At 41.3% G+C, this 15774-nt stretch overlaps 1 protein-coding gene across 1 annotated transcript in view; it reads right to left on the bottom strand.

Annotated features, from left to right (window-relative positions):
- Positions 1 to 15351, bottom strand: part of unc5ca (unc-5 netrin receptor Ca) — a 172286-nt gene extending 156935 nt beyond the window's left edge. Inside the window, exon 1 of the mRNA XM_054610704.1 lies at positions 15234 to 15351. Coding sequence (XP_054466679.1) covers positions 15234 to 15351 — 118 coding nt within the window. The remainder of the gene's footprint in view (positions 1 to 15233) is intronic.
- Between the last annotated feature and the right edge of the window lie 423 nt (positions 15352 to 15774).

Here is a 15774-nt window from a genome sequence, read left to right as displayed (position 1 = left end):
TGTGTGTGTGTGTGTGTGTGTGTGTGTGTGTGTTTAACAATTGTACGTACCCAACATGGGGCAAACGGTAGATCTGCCTTGATTGATTTTCTACAGGCAAATTGGTTGCAACACTTGGTCTACAAAACCTGAATACAATTGGTTTTGTTTCCACAGATTAGAGGGTCTTGTTTAGATATCGACTGGAGACAAAGTAGGGGAACCCTCACCTGAAATACCACTTTAAAAAAAAGACTGAAGTTCACAAGGCGTCTCAACTTTAAAGTGTTTACCTTGTTTTTCATTAGCCATCCTATCGACCCGATACTATTGAAACTCTGTGGCATTTACCTGAGGAAACACTTCTGCAACCATTGTGACGTCTACAGTGCGACTAAGACTGCAACTGCAGCATCTGTCCATGAAATGAAAATACAACTGAGGTAAATTAAAATTCTGTTGGAAAAAATCTATTTAGAAAATTCTACAGAAGCATCTCTTTGCAAAGTCCAATGTCCTAATAACTCTGGATAATCCATTGACCCTATTTAGAAAAGTTTTCATAGGAAATATTTTCTTCTGTGTGGGTGTCACTGCTCACCTTTAGGTGAAAACAGAAAAATGATTCACATTTTAGTGAAAAGATTACTCTTTGTGGAATGAAAACTCTAAATGGTTTGATGCGGCTTAGGAGAATATATTTTTTTGTACCTTTTGAATGAACAGACCCTTTAGGATATAATTCAAGCTATCACGATTTTGACATTTTCCTCAGCTAAACTTTCTAATGCACAGGTCACTACAACGTCTGTATAACCCCTATGGAACCAGTCTGTCTGAAACACTGAAGCATTTTGTAATCTTAACTCCATGCCCTGTAAATAATTCATTTTACACATCTACCCTCCTCTTTTCTAAAGACCAAAAGTGATGTAACTTTAAGGACTTAAGCTCTACAGCAGCACAGTGAGGAGGACTGCTTCTTATTGAATCCTGCAACATAGGTGCCTTTCAGCTAGAGATAAAAAAAAAAAGGAGTGACACATTTGCTCTCTAACACTTGAAGTTAATGCCGTGCTTAGGCTCTCTTTTGCTCATTTACAGAAAATAAATTTAATAGTCAAATTTCTATTCACGATCATCTTCATAAAAAGGCAATATGGTGTGGAGTATTTTCATTATGTCATGGTTAATACATCGTGAACTGATGCCAAGCAATGATGACATCCATAACGGCCTACAAGAGGTTTTATATATTTATGGGTCTCTAACTAGAAGTGATTTCAGGATAGTCAAGAACAGTGACTTGCTGCCTGTTCAGCAGGTAATGTTTCTGTTTCATGGTTGGCAATGTTCTCTCTCCTGCAGCTCCACTACCGAATGAACACAGAAAAAACAGTGCAGAACTACAACATAAACTTTTGTGAGTTACAACTTGACCTGGGGCCAAAACAGCAGCCCTGCCCTAATTTTCTGACAAGACCTCAGCACTGAGCGGAGATAAACAAAAACCCTGGAGGGGCCCAGAGGAAGAAGCAACACAAATAACCACCGCAACAATACAAGGATTTGGAGGAGCTAGAGAGAGCCGTGGGTATTGTCTGGCTTTAGTCAGCTACTTTCTGCTTCTTTTGAAACTGTTCCTTGGGTGTGGATGACATTTCTCAGATCAGAGAAGGGGGAAAAAGACTTCAAATGTTTCTGCAAAGTTTCCCTCCTTGTGTATTTTGTTTAAAGTTTAAATCTCCCTTTCCCACAGGAAGGAAGGAAGGAAGACAGGAAGGAAAAGGGAAGAAGAAAGGAAGGAACTCAGACCAAAGTGGAGAAAGATGAGAGGGACAGTGTAAAAGAGAAACAGAGATGAGCACAGAGATGAGGAGAAAACGATATTTCTTCTTCTTTTGATGTGGTCAAATAACTCTGCCTTCTCTCACAGAAAGTCTCTCACAGAAAAAGTAACCCCATACAGATGATGTCACTGGCACAAAATGCTAAATTTATAGCTCACAGATGGCTACTTGCCACATCGGACAAGTCATGAAGAACATTTCAACAAGCAGGCAACAATTGAAATTGTGTGCAGCTGGTACAGTTGTAACCAATTTATTTGAGGTAGATGTCCAGGTCTGATATGGTGTTCGACAGTATGCTGGTGAAATTCCAAGATTGATTATAAATCCCTAAAAAGAATGGATATACTTAAACAAGCCAAGGCAACATTTTTTTTCCCCATCTAATATTAGCATTGAGATAAACTGCTTGGTCACTCTAAATTCCAAGTTAACGTCACCATTATGATCTAAAACAGGATAGGAGTCGGATTATTAGTGCACATGTTAACTTTACTTACAGACAAGTTCAAACATCAAAATATTTTTGACCAAATATCTCAATATTCTCCTCCCTGAGAGTGTCAAACACTGAGTCAATAGACTGGCCCATGGACTTTTTTAACCCCTTTCAGCAGCTAGAACACTATCCTTTACTTATTTATATCTAAACTGAGCAATTCTGACTTAACTGTACAATATCTTTATAATGTGTGCAATCATTTCACTTTGCAATACTCTGATTTACTCTAGCATTAATACTGTATTTATACTGTTCATTTCCAATAATATTGTAATTTATACTAGTCCTGCATTTAAAACACTTAATCATCAATCCTATTCTTCAGAATTCATATTTTTACTCTATCTTTATATATTGTAGTAAACATATTTTTAATAATTTCTTATTTCTATTTTTCTTAAAACTTCTCTATTTCTCAATATATTTTTATTCTAAAAAGGAACAACTGGAATGTGACCTAATTTCCCCCCAAGAATCAATAAAGTTTTTCTGATGACTTTTGGTGTTTTCAGAATAGACAAAACCTTTAAAAGGAGCATTTCACCAATGTTACATGAGGTTCAGTTCACTTCTCACAAGCAGTACAGTACCACTCACCCTGGGAAAACTGTTGTATGATGTCTTCTGTGCTATTAACTTTATATAAAATCAGATAACTCGCTGTCAGGCGAGAAAAAGACAACATTTAAGCTATATCACCATATTATGATAACCACAATCCCAAAAAATGTCTAAAAACAAATTTTGTTACAAACATAATGAGGCATCGAACTTTGAAGACAACGGATTGCTACAACAGTACAGGTGGCTTTTCCCGCCCTTCTGAAACTCCCAACTGCTAAAATATCAGACATGGTCCAAGGGAGTGACAGGATATACCACACCTGCCAAGAACACAACAGCTACTGCATATGGATACCCAGTGTCTATCTACAACTGCCAAACTAACCATCCACTGCCATTATGTGTGTGTGTGTGTGTGTGTGTGTGTGTGTGTGTGTGTGTGTGTGTGTGTGTGTGTGTGTGTGTGTGTGTGTGTGTGTGTGTGTGTGTGTGTGTGTGTGGCTGCCATGTCTTGAAACCCCTGGTATGCTAGTGTTCAACAGGGCAGGGACACTTGTCCCTTAGTATAGTGTGTGTGTGTGTGTGTGTGTGTGTGTGTGTGTGTGTGTGTGTGTGTGTGTGTGTGTGTGTGTGTGTGTGTGTGTGTGTGTGTGTGTGTGTGTGTGTGTGTGTGTGTGTCCCGGTATTGGCAGGCCAATTGAGCCACATGTCATTGGACAGTGAGCCAGTTTGTGTGCTGAAAACCGTTACTGCACCACTATACCAGCTGTGCCTCGGGGAGATGATGATGATGGCAACAAAAAAAATAAAAAGGAATACAAAAAGAAGCAAGAATATCTGTCGGGGTGAACAGTTGAGTCCAAAACCCTCTGAAATGTACTGGATTACAACCGCAGATATGAAACACCTATGGTTCATTGTGATCTTTTGATGTATTTCATTAAATCATGGGCTGTGCAAGTTGTGCAAAATTAACTTTCCTCACTGCTGAGACTATCAGGAAGAGATATTTTCTATTGTTTCTGCAAAGAGACAGCTATGCTGGGGCTTTGTTGTGAGCTGAGAATGAAATAAAGTATGTGTAGGCTCCAAAAATTGCAAGACGACTCAAGAGCTTGCACCCACAAACAAGAAACAATTCCTCAAGACAAAATTGCCTTATCCGAAAACAGACCATTTTTCAGTTTGACAAGTAAAGACTTAAAGTGCTTAAAAGGCAAGGTTTGTAGTTTTCTTCAAAAACATATTTGAACTTTTTGTTAAACTTCTCATTAAACCTGACAGCAATCAATTAATCAAAAGCTCTGATAATAAAAGACAAACAATCCGGTATCTGTGGCTGTTGCAGGACTGTAATAAGCCCATCCAATCTTTTCATTTGGCCCAAATGTAATGATTGGACGGGTAAAGTAAATTCTGTTATTATGTAAAATGTGCTCACTAGTCAAGTTCTTGACTACAATACTTTTAATTTGGATTTAATCATCTGCAGTGGGCGTTCATTCCCATCATTAGGGAAAGTGACTATCATCCAAACCAGCAATCCTTGGTTTAAAAAAAAGGCTACTCATACTTGTTATTACCAACTTGTTTTCTAAAGATTACAAGTTAGTTTAACAAGTGCAAGATAAAGAGCTATCTGATGTTGTAACAACCCCTACAAAAATAAATAAAATGCATTCATTAGAGCTAAATGATGCTGGGAAAACAATATGTCCTGATTAAAAGCAGTGCTGCTGCAGACAGAATGAAAAAAACCCAGCTCCTCATTATGACTAAGTTGTTTACAACATCAAAGTAGCACTGTAAATTAATCGGGTAAAAGACCACGAATCGGTCACAGTTGTTGCATTTCTTAGTCTTGTTTTTACTCGTGGTACTTACAAAAGAATGAAGAATTATAAACATATGGATAACATTTGAAAGGAGGAAATGTCTGTTTCGGACATATCTTGGAAATTTAGCTCCTCGTTTTTTTATCGTTTCATGACATGCCATTGTGAAACTTTTCCAACATCAAGCATGTGTGTGTGCAACTTCCATGTTAAATTGCATCTAGATTTCATCAGCTGTCAGATCACAGCAGGGAGCAGCAATCTCCATCTTCCCAAAACACAGATAATGATGGGACACCTCAAGAGTACTGTAGTTTAAACAAAAATATCAAAGGAAAATTGTTAGATATTATTTATTAGTGAGGAACGAACCAGTGTCATTATGTCATCCCTTCATCTCACCATGTTCATCTCAGATCTGAAAACCAATCATTCCAAGACAATAAATAACAGCATGGTGGATTGTTTTATACTACGTCATATCACACATACACACAAGATTTAATCAAAAGCCATCGTCCTTTTGAGCATTAATGGTCACCATAATATAAGAATCAAAGTGTCACTTCATAATACAGGGCTGTCATATGAAAAAGAGTTTTAAATTCCACTGACCTCCTACAAGAAACTGCATAATGAGCTACAATTAACTTTGAACGCGAAAAAAAAAAAGCAGTGAGATTCAAGACTACTACTGTACAAGCCTTAAGCCTTACAGGAATCCATGAGGATGGGAATTTAAAAGACACCAAGCAGCGGGAGTAACATAGAGTGAAAGAGAGAGATTTTTTTAGGCTCAATCCAAAGGTGTATTTCCAATAAACATCAATAAATGTTGTAAAACAATGCAGCCGGGAGAGCCAGAGGGCTCAGATCAGAGGAGCACAGCTAACAAGTTAGCACACACAAGTCATGTGTACTTGAACACACACACACAAAGTATGTGTGGGAGAGAATCAATGAAAACAAAGCAAAGCCTATCTGAAACAACTGCACAAAACAAGTCAGTAGGTCTGTACTTTAATAGCTGCACTGCTGAGTCACAATGTGGAGCACCCGTAATATAACATGACTTTTACTCAAAGGTTGGTGGAGAGAAGATCTTAAATCTCCCAATCATTCAAAACAACTTTTAAGCTTTAATCCATTGACCTCATCATCACCCCATTTAGTTTAAGCCTCTTTGGAAACAGCCTTTCCCCCAAAAGTAATATCTGATTATCTGCACCAGCAGCTGACTCAGTGCTTATTAAAGTTGGTGGCAACCAGTTGAGTCTCTGGATTTTTTAAGCCACTGAATAAAAAGGCCTTTAGTGTCTTGATATATTAACAAATGGATATATACATTTTAGTCTTATATCCATATATATATATATATATATATATATATAATGTGTTTTGAAGAATCTGTTGTGCGCATGAAGTAGGGTTCAAAATTGAAGTGCTCAAAATATGTGTGCATTTCCCTTCTATATGATACCAATACCAGAGTGACCAGTCATGTTTTTATTCATATTGCACCTTCCTTATTCCTCTCAATATTCAAGTGATTTCCCAATAGGAAAACCTGCACAACAAGCTCTGCACACCAAACAAAGACATTCAAAAGCATGCAATAAACCACAAGGCATGAAGCGCACACCATGGTGATGCAGAAGTAGAATCTGCAAGAAAAACAATCTAATCTAATCTGTCCAGTCCGACTTTGGCAACAAGTTATGAATAAATTCACTCTCTCTTTTCATACGGAAACAAAGGCAACTAAACCAACAGACAACAGGCTGTTCCATGTTTCATCAAGCACAATAAAAAACCTTCTATACAACTGGTAGCTTCTACCATGGACCAAACTTTCTTCAGACTTCTTATCCCACTGAGTCGCAAACCAAGGAGAGCTAACTCTTTTTGTTTCAATATAAAGACTCTTGTCTTTAGTCCGGAAGTAGCTCTCCTCATTGAGCAAAGTTAAGCAGACTTTACAGTTTTAAACAGTTTAGTTTTAGCACTTAGCCTTGGGCAGGCACGCACATTATAAAAAGAGTAAAAGAGGCGCTTCTGAATGTTTTTCTCCACCACAGACACACACACACACACAATTAATCCTAGAAATCAGCACTGCAGCTCACAGCTACTGTATGCATCTGGATTTGAAAAACAGCTCAGCTTGGTTCCTCTGCGATGTTCACATTGTTGACATGGTTGCATTTCATCCTCATTATCCGACCAATAAACACTTACAACTTGCCCTTCCGGACATAATCTGCTTATTTAGATCAAGCCAGTGCGGCTGTGGCACATGAGGTAGAGCGCTTGTCCCGTAACCACAAGGTTGGTGGTTCAAACCCCTCTACCGGCAACATGCCGAGGTGTCCTTGAGCAAGACACCTAACCCCAACTCCCTTTCATTGCAGCCCACTGCTCCTCCGGATGGGTTAAATGCAGAGAAATAATTTTCCCCATTGTGGGACTAATAAAGGCTTAATTATTATTATCCCATTGCCTCTGACCTCTAGAGGCCAAACAAGGATGATGCAAACGCCAAGGCCTCTGTATGACTGTACATTAAAGGGAAGTGAAATATTCAGTCATCCTTTTTCACTGCTGTGTTTTATCAAATCTCTGCCCTCTCTGTGATTAATTACCAACCCCGCAGTCTTTCCCTATCTCGCCTCGCGCTTGATGTCCCCATATCCAAGTCACCATATCTATCTCCCTCCCACTCGTTTTAGCATTGCCTCTGCCTGGCTCTTCTGATTCCCTGCCTCTTCTCCCCTATATCATCTCTTTTCTCCCGTAGAACAAAAGATTTCTGGAAGCAAGATTTTTACAGTGGAGCGTCATTATTCTCTCTGCTTTCTCTCCTCTCTCCACCTACAGTGCCTTCCTACCTGTGCTCCTCTGGGGGAGGAGGAGGAGGAGAGAAAAAAAAAGCGCTGTGTGCATGGATAATTCTGGGAAATAACAATGTGATATTTCATCCACACACATCCACACAACGGACACACAAACATGCCTTCTCAGCAAAGTACTGCCCATATTCATTAGCCACTTAGAATGCTGTGCTCAAATGAATCAAAGCAAACTGCTTACACGTAATCTTGTCACCCGCGGAGAAAAATATACTGGGTTCCTTATTACAGCCGGTGTGGAGCCAAAATAAGTGAATCGACTTGTACCATATGCAAGTCTATACAACACAGTGTGTTTGTGTGTGTGCGCTTTTGTACCGATCATACACTATAAACTCAAACTGAATGTAACAACGTTTCTGTCGATTTTGTACATTCTTGCCGGCCTGTGTGTTTGTGTATGTGTTAGTCCCTTGTTTTGCTAAGCCTACACAAGGTACACAACAGTAAATTACATCATGTCTACAGCAGGAGAACAGGCAACCGAAAACCTTTTTACAAGACATGCTAAATCCCCCTTTTTCACGGCATCCTACGGAATTACAATGTGCTCTTTCAAAACAGGCAAAACGTGTGTGTGTGTGTGTTTGCGTGTGCGTGTGTGTGCACGCACGTGTGAAAAGTGGAGACTTAAGCCTAGGAGGTAAAAAGTTACAGTGGTGATTATAGTAATTATGGTTTCAGGTTTATGCGTATTCCTTCAGATGGACTACTAGATTACCAGACAGTTTTGGCACAAAGAGAGAGAGAAACAGAGAGAGAGGGGGGGAAAAGAAAAGAGTTACTGTTGGAGGGGAGGGAGGGAGGCGTTGAACTGAAGGAGCAAGAAAGAGTGAAGGAGAGGAAAAAGGGCTACAGTAAAAAAGAGGGAGATGTGGTAAGGAGAGTGGGAGAGAAAAAAAGAGTTACAAAGGAAGAAGAAATTGTAGTGGGGAAAGATACGAAGAAGAGAAAGACTAATCCTTCAGACGGCTTCCCAACGATGCTCAGCCCGCATGCTCACTCGCGCCCCTCGCTCCCTCCTTCTCCTCCTCGTCTCCCCAATCCTCTCTCAACCAGGAGCTGAATAGGCTTTTACAGTGCAGCTTTGTTTCCAATCAGAAAGGAGCGTGAATGTCAAATTCTCAACCAAAAAAATAAAGACATCTTTATTTATTTTTCGTCTCTAACTTCATTCTATTTCACTCTCTCCATTCCTTTTAAGACCTTATCTTAAACTTATGCATCCTTTCTTTTTTTTCCTCTTTCTGTTTTTCTCACTCTCTCAAAACAGGACAATGCCCATAACAAGCTTTCAGTGGAAACAAAAAGGAGCCGGGGTCTCAGCCTTGTGGACCCCCTGCTGCGGCACGTCGTCTTTTGTCAATGGCAGATTAATTATATATTCATGATGACACAAATAAGACTCTCTTGCTCACACAAACACAGCACTCAGCCAAATCACCCATCTGCTGGTCGTGTGTCTGCACTCGAGGAATTGTTCTTTTTAAACGGAGCGCACACACTCGGAAATGTTTGTTTTTTGCATTTGTGTGTCTTTAAGGAGTGACACCTGTGCAGTGTCATGGCTCATAAAGGTTTAGCACTACAGCAATCTGTGAATATAATTCAAAAATGACCCATACATCACCAAATCTGCAGCCCGTCTTTAATGCGAGTGCCATGAGCAAAAAATCTGGAGACGCAGCAGATTGGTCCTTTGGCATGAATCCAACCAAAGTGTCAGAGACAGACACAGGAAGAAGCAGGGGGATTAAGCTGAAGAAGCAGAAGTTGGTTTCTTCACACAAAGAAAGGAATAAAAAAAATAAAAAAAAAAAAAAAAAATAAAAAAATACTTTCTCCGGTAATCGCTTGTCTTCAATGAGCACAGTGTGTTGTACATTGTGTTTTGAAGCAAGTAAACCAGCCCGGGCTATTTACTGTAGGGTTTTACGGTATCAAATAAAAAGAATATATAGACCATGAAAAGCCTAAGCTGCCGGCTGTGGATCGAGGCAAGGCCTTACAGAAAAAGAGACACGGGGTGAGATTTCAATGGAGAGCAGCTGGCATGGTGTGAAGCTCCATTTCTATACCTGTCTCCTTCCCTTCCATTTTTCTTTCCTTCTATCTGTATTGGATAAATGTGTGTGTGTGACTGATAAGTTTCCACCATGTTCCGGTGACCTAACACACACACACATTTCCAGCTGGTTGTGGGCCCCGTTGAGATGCACAACAATATGTCCACTGTTTGGGCCGCACTCTAATTAAGCAGTGTAAATCTAACTAGAGAAAAGGGACGGAGTGGTGAGAGACAGTAGCAGAAGAAGAGAATAATAAAAAAAGGGGGCTAAAAGTGAGAGAGGCGAACAGAATGTCAGAGGTAGCAGATGGGAAGGAGAGAAAGCGGGACAGAGAGAGGGAGAGAAATGGGGACAAATGACAGGAAAAAGGAAACGGAGACGATGGACAACAGTACAAAAATCTTTGGCCTGGTCCAACTGTTTATTATGGGAATCAAAGACGCCCTGTTTCTCCCGGCTGTAGGCTGAATAAATGACAAGAGAATTCATCTCTGATTTTTATGTGAACTAGCTACTCCACGATGATGTGAATTCCTTCCTATAATTATGATCAAGCCGCTCATTAACTACACTATTCCATTGTGTTTTTATCTTGCAGTGTGGTTTAACAGTATGACTTGAAAGATAATGAAGAAAGAATTAATCTAAATCTGTGGTTAAAAACACTAAATAGGTTGGGGTTTTTTTTCCAGCGAAGGACTGCATGGGACCAGTGGGAACTATATAGTAGGCCATTGATTGGGTACAAACGGCGTTCACCCGCCCCACACGCACAACTAACTGAAACAAAAAGCCTGGAAATGAGAGCCCCAAATGAGGCCTTAGGTTTCACAGGCCATGAAAAATTCATAATTCCAGATCTTTACATGAAACTCTAGAAGGAATTAGGCCTAACAGCAGGAGACGCTGGGAATCAGTTTCAGAGCATTTAGCTTCTCCTTTGCTTTTTCTCCTCTTCTCTCTGGCTCAGCCCGACTCTCTGGTAAACATGCACGCTCACAGACACAAATGCACACACAAACACACACATAGAAGGAAGCATTCTTATGTTACATCCTGGGTTTTCCCCTGCAGAGAGTGAGAGATAGTAAATGGTGCAAGCGGTGTGACGCACTTTGTCGACACAGCTTTTTGAAAACCACACTTGCTCCTTCTAAATCGGATTTCATCTCTGCTTTCCTCAAAGAAAAACATGCCTGCAAAAAAATTCCCTGCCGCTTCCCAAACAGCAAACGTTCCGGCTCTTGATTCTTGAAATAGGCACAGCTGTAATTGCTATGTGTTCCAAGTAAACCGTGTATATAATATGCACACAAATGTTGTTGGATACAGAAGATCCAGCATTTTAAAGTCCAACATTAAATCTACTGAGTGAATGGATGAGCGTACAAGGCCACAGGCAAGGAGAGAGAGAAAAAATGTCAGTATAAACCATTCAGCAGCTCACAGAAGATGTGGACTGGAGGATAGAGATAGAGGAAATGTGGGCGGCAAAACGTATAATCACTGCTCAAACTTAAAGTATAGAGCTTATAAGATGTAAAGATGAGTGAACATAAATTTTAAAATAAATTTTAAATAAAGGAAGGTAAAGAGGGAGCGGGAAATCTGCCATCACTAGGCTGCTGCTAGCAGCAGGAGGGTCTTCTATACAAAACAACCCCAGACACAGTCAAAGACTTCCTTTCACACACTCCTGTGAACGCCTGGCCGAGCACACACACACACAAACACACACAAACACGCACGCACTATACGCTCCCAAACTCACTCCCAGAGAATGCAGACAGAATGCTGCATTGTTTGACTACAGAAATATCTTGCTGTGTGTTCTGTGTGTGTGTGTGTGTGTGTGTGTGTGTGTGTGTGTGTGTGTGTGTGTGTGTGTGTGTGTGTGTGTGTGTGTGTGTGTGTGTGTGTGTGTATCAGTCAGTCAGCTTGTCAAGTCCTAGTGGAGTGATCAAAGCTGGTACAAACCACCCAGAGAGATCTCTCCCTTCCTCATCCATTCATCCTTCCCCTCTCTCACTCCTTCTATCTCTCCCTCGCTTGCCCTGGTCCAGAAAATTTACCAGATAAATCCTGCTCAGCCAATCGCATTGCGCTCGCTGGAGTAGCGCTGCCAATCAAATTGGCCTGTTTAGTAATACCCAGTCGTCCCCCCACAAGCACTGAACCCTGGATGGCTGCAGTGCACCATGGGACAGGATCAGAGCATAATGGGAGACAGCATGGGAGCTCTGGCAATATCATAATGCCAAGAGCATGCACGCACGCACACAGACACACACACGCAAGAGAATACCATGTGAGCTCTGCTGGAACAGCGTTATGATGCCAAGTTGACACACACATGTACAAAATCACACAATCTCCCACGTATAGACTTTTCTGTCACACATGTGTGCAGAGAAACACACACACACTCACCACAGGAGTTCTGGGAACAACCCTAAGCTGCCAAGATAATAAACACACACACTCCTCATGTGAGCACTATCAGTTCAGCTACACAACTCTGCACCACCGGATTCACACAAATACACCTACTAAGTGAGAAAAGGGTACCTAGAATAAACAGTTCTGTTAACTCTAAAGAAATGTGTTTCTGAGCTGAAACACACATGCCACAGAAATGCGAGCATGTGTAACTAGAAGCCAACAGCCAAACCAAAATCGCAAAAACACAGCAAATGTTTGAGAGGAACACTGTTTAGCAGCTGAATTTTAGAACATGGCTACAATGCAGTTTAGTCATCATAATAAACAAGGGGACTTTTCAGACTTTGTCGAGTGACGTTGACACCCGTTCATTCCAGATCAAATGTAAGGGGGCTCAGCTAATGGCTTTTTAATAGGCCCAGAGGCTTGAGGGTGGGCCTTGGTTGGAAGTCGGACACATGCACTCAAGCTGGCATTAGAGGATATCAACCACGCACCCTCTTCTCGTTGTAAGGGCTCATGTCTGTGTGCACTCAAGTGTGCGTCAGCGTACTAGAGGCATTTTCAATGTGTACCACAGTTTCTATAGCACTGCAAAGCTAGAAGAACGATGTCTACATGCCAGATTGAATGTCAAAGTGCTAAAAAAAAAATAAGTAGATTAACTACCGTTCCCAAAATGCTTCTTTTTTTTTTTTTTTTTTTTTTTTTTTTTTTTACATCTGAAAATGTTGAATATTTGGATGATCTTTCATCAAAATTATATTTGTATCCACAGTACTGCCAGCATCAAACAGAATTGCCATGAAAATCACTACTAACGACCTCAATAACAAACTCAGCTATTAAACCACACCAAACCACATACTCCACAGCAGCGTTAAACTGGAGGCAACGACTGGCCATAAGACACCCGATGACGCATGAGCAGAACTAAAGAGCAGAATCATTTGGTTAAAAACAACTATTTGTTTTTCCACCTAAAGACAAAATGCCCACAGAAGCACAGTTTGTTATTTGAGGTAAAATCGCTACCTGAATAGAGTTGGAATTGAATCCAGCACTGATGCACAGAGGGGATTAGCTATGTACACAGAGCATAACACCCCCCCCCACACCCCACACACACACACACACACACACACACACACACACACACACACACACACACACACACACACACACAGAGTTTGGTGTTTGTGTGTTTTCCCCCATTCACTAGAACAACTAATGGAGTGACTCTCAGACACAAAGAACCAACTCCAGACACATGAGTCAAGTTGGAAGGAAGAGAGAAATAACAAACAGGAACAAAACAGACAAGCCAAAACTAAGAGAAGAACAGAAATAAAAACTTTTAAAAAAGCAGGAGCAAGTGGAGGGTACAAGATTGAGGAGTTTCATTTGTCTGAAAAAGCTACAACAGTTTTAGTTTCCAATTATACGATTTCTTTCTACCAAAGTCAAATTGAGTGCCAAGCAGCAATTTATCGGAGGCCGGTGAAAGCCTACTCAAATCGTGTCCCTAAATTGCAATTTATTGATTTAACAGTAAACCTATAGAGAACGGTCATAATGAATATTGGTGGGTGTTGTTGAAATGTTGTTCCCCTGGGCAACGAGAGAAAGGTGGCAAGCAACATCATGTCCAATTACTGCCCAAATTCAGCACAAAAACATCGGGTCGATCAGTACTGTTGATACCGATTTACTGACTGCATTGTGGTGTGGATTAGTCAACCTACTGTATCCCATGAGAGGCTTTCAGAAGGAATATTAGTTAAAGATTAAAGCAACACAGACTCCTAATAGGATATTAGAATATTATACTTGTAGACATTAATAGGGGATGACACCCACCATGAGTGCCTGTTATGAGGTCAGACCTCTGAGGTTACTGAGGCCGTGCAGGGGGGAAAAGTGGTGAATTAAGCAATTTGGTAAAACAACAGAGGGTTAGACACTAATGTGTGTTGGATGAACGTTTACATGGCACAAGTTCTACCTAAGGAAGTCACTGAGAGAGAGAGAGAGAGAGAGAGAGAGAGAGAGAGAGAGAGAGAGAGAGAGAGAGAGAGAGAGAGAGATCGTAGCTCTCACAGAGCTCTAAAAGGAAAATCAAATATTTAGGGTCTAAAGTTCGGCTTGTTATTCAGGCTTCAGTCCTCCACTGTTTGGCTGCACGTCACTCTTCAGAACATATTACTTTAATATACCTGCTATTACCAAATTGTATTTCTAATAAACAACACCTGATCGTTTGAACCAGTCTCGTATTTTAAACACTGATGTGGGGATTCTCGTTATAAGCTTAATGGTGGTGCGTCGATGTGGCATTTCATCTTCCCACTGCAGCACGTTTCTTCTGAGGACTCCCCGGTTCTGTTGTGAGGGTTTGCAGCGTATAATTGCCTCAATATATACGCTTTCTGGCGGCTGGTTGAGTGTTTGTGACTTCAGATCAATTTTCCAATCCGGGCAGCGAAGCGTCGCCTCCGTACCGCGGAGGCAGGGACACATTAGTCGGCTAATCGTGGAGTCCAAGTCCCGTCCTCCACAGTTTATCACCTTTAATGTAACCATCCACGGTCCCGACCAAAACAAATCACTGCACTGTTCGATTCCGACAGCGACTTCTGGCGTATTTTTTTTTTTTTTTTATTTTTTTTACAGTCACATTCATATTGATGTTGTCGAAAACCATCATTTATCAGGTGCCTACATGTTCCTATCGTCCTTAATTCGTTTGATTATTAGTCGGTCCTCGCAGGGGAAACGTGGGCTGCGAGTTTTTTTTGCCTTCCAGTCGGCACCGCGCACTGCACGCAGGCGGGGAATGAGCACATATTCATGGGTTACACCTCAAGACGCTGACCGTAAAGCATCCCCTCATCAGCACCGGCTCAATTTAAATGGAAATACAACAACAACAACAACAACAACAACAACAACAAAAAGTAAACCCTCCCTGGGCAGGAGCTTGTTCCTGCTAACAGGCATCCCTCCTCTTCCATCTGAAGCAATTAAAGTGTATTAAATAAAGAAGAAGAAGAAGAAGAAGAAGAGGAGCCCTCCAGCCTTACCTTGGGCGACTCCTCTGTGTACGAGCACCAGGAGGAGCAGGATCCCCGGCGTGGTGCACATCCTCACCAAGCTGCAACCCCCGTGTCCTATTCCACTTCTCTGTCCACTTTTCCCCATTGCAAGCAACGCGTAAAACACATAAACACACACGCGCACAACTCCTCGGTCCGCGGTGGGGGGGAAATGAGGACCCCTCCCTCAGTCCACCTCAGTCCACCTCAGGGTCTGCTGATTAATCAAACGAGTCCAAAAAAAAACCCAAAAGGTGTGTGAGTGTATCGCCTGTGGTCCGTCTCGGCTGTGGGGAGAGAGAGGTGGAGAGAGAGGTGGAGAGAGAGGTGGAGGAGTCCCTTCACTCTGCTGCCTCGCCACTAAGCTCTGCTCTTCCTCTCCGTTCGTTCTCTCTCTCCTGCTTCCACTCGCTCCGTTTACGCAGAGAGACAGAAATGCCACCGCCCTCTGGCTACCGTACCAGACTCTCTGTTTCTACCTCTCTCATTCACTGCCTTCTTCTCTCTTTTTTTTTTTTTTTTTTTTTTT

The sequence above is a fragment of the Anoplopoma fimbria genome, chromosome 13 (genome assembly GCF_027596085.1).
Source record: "Anoplopoma fimbria isolate UVic2021 breed Golden Eagle Sablefish chromosome 13, Afim_UVic_2022, whole genome shotgun sequence".
Classification (NCBI taxonomy): Eukaryota; Metazoa; Chordata; class Actinopteri; order Perciformes; family Anoplopomatidae; genus Anoplopoma; species Anoplopoma fimbria.
Note: the sequence above shows the minus strand (reverse complement) of the source record. Positions and strands in the feature narration are given on the sequence as shown.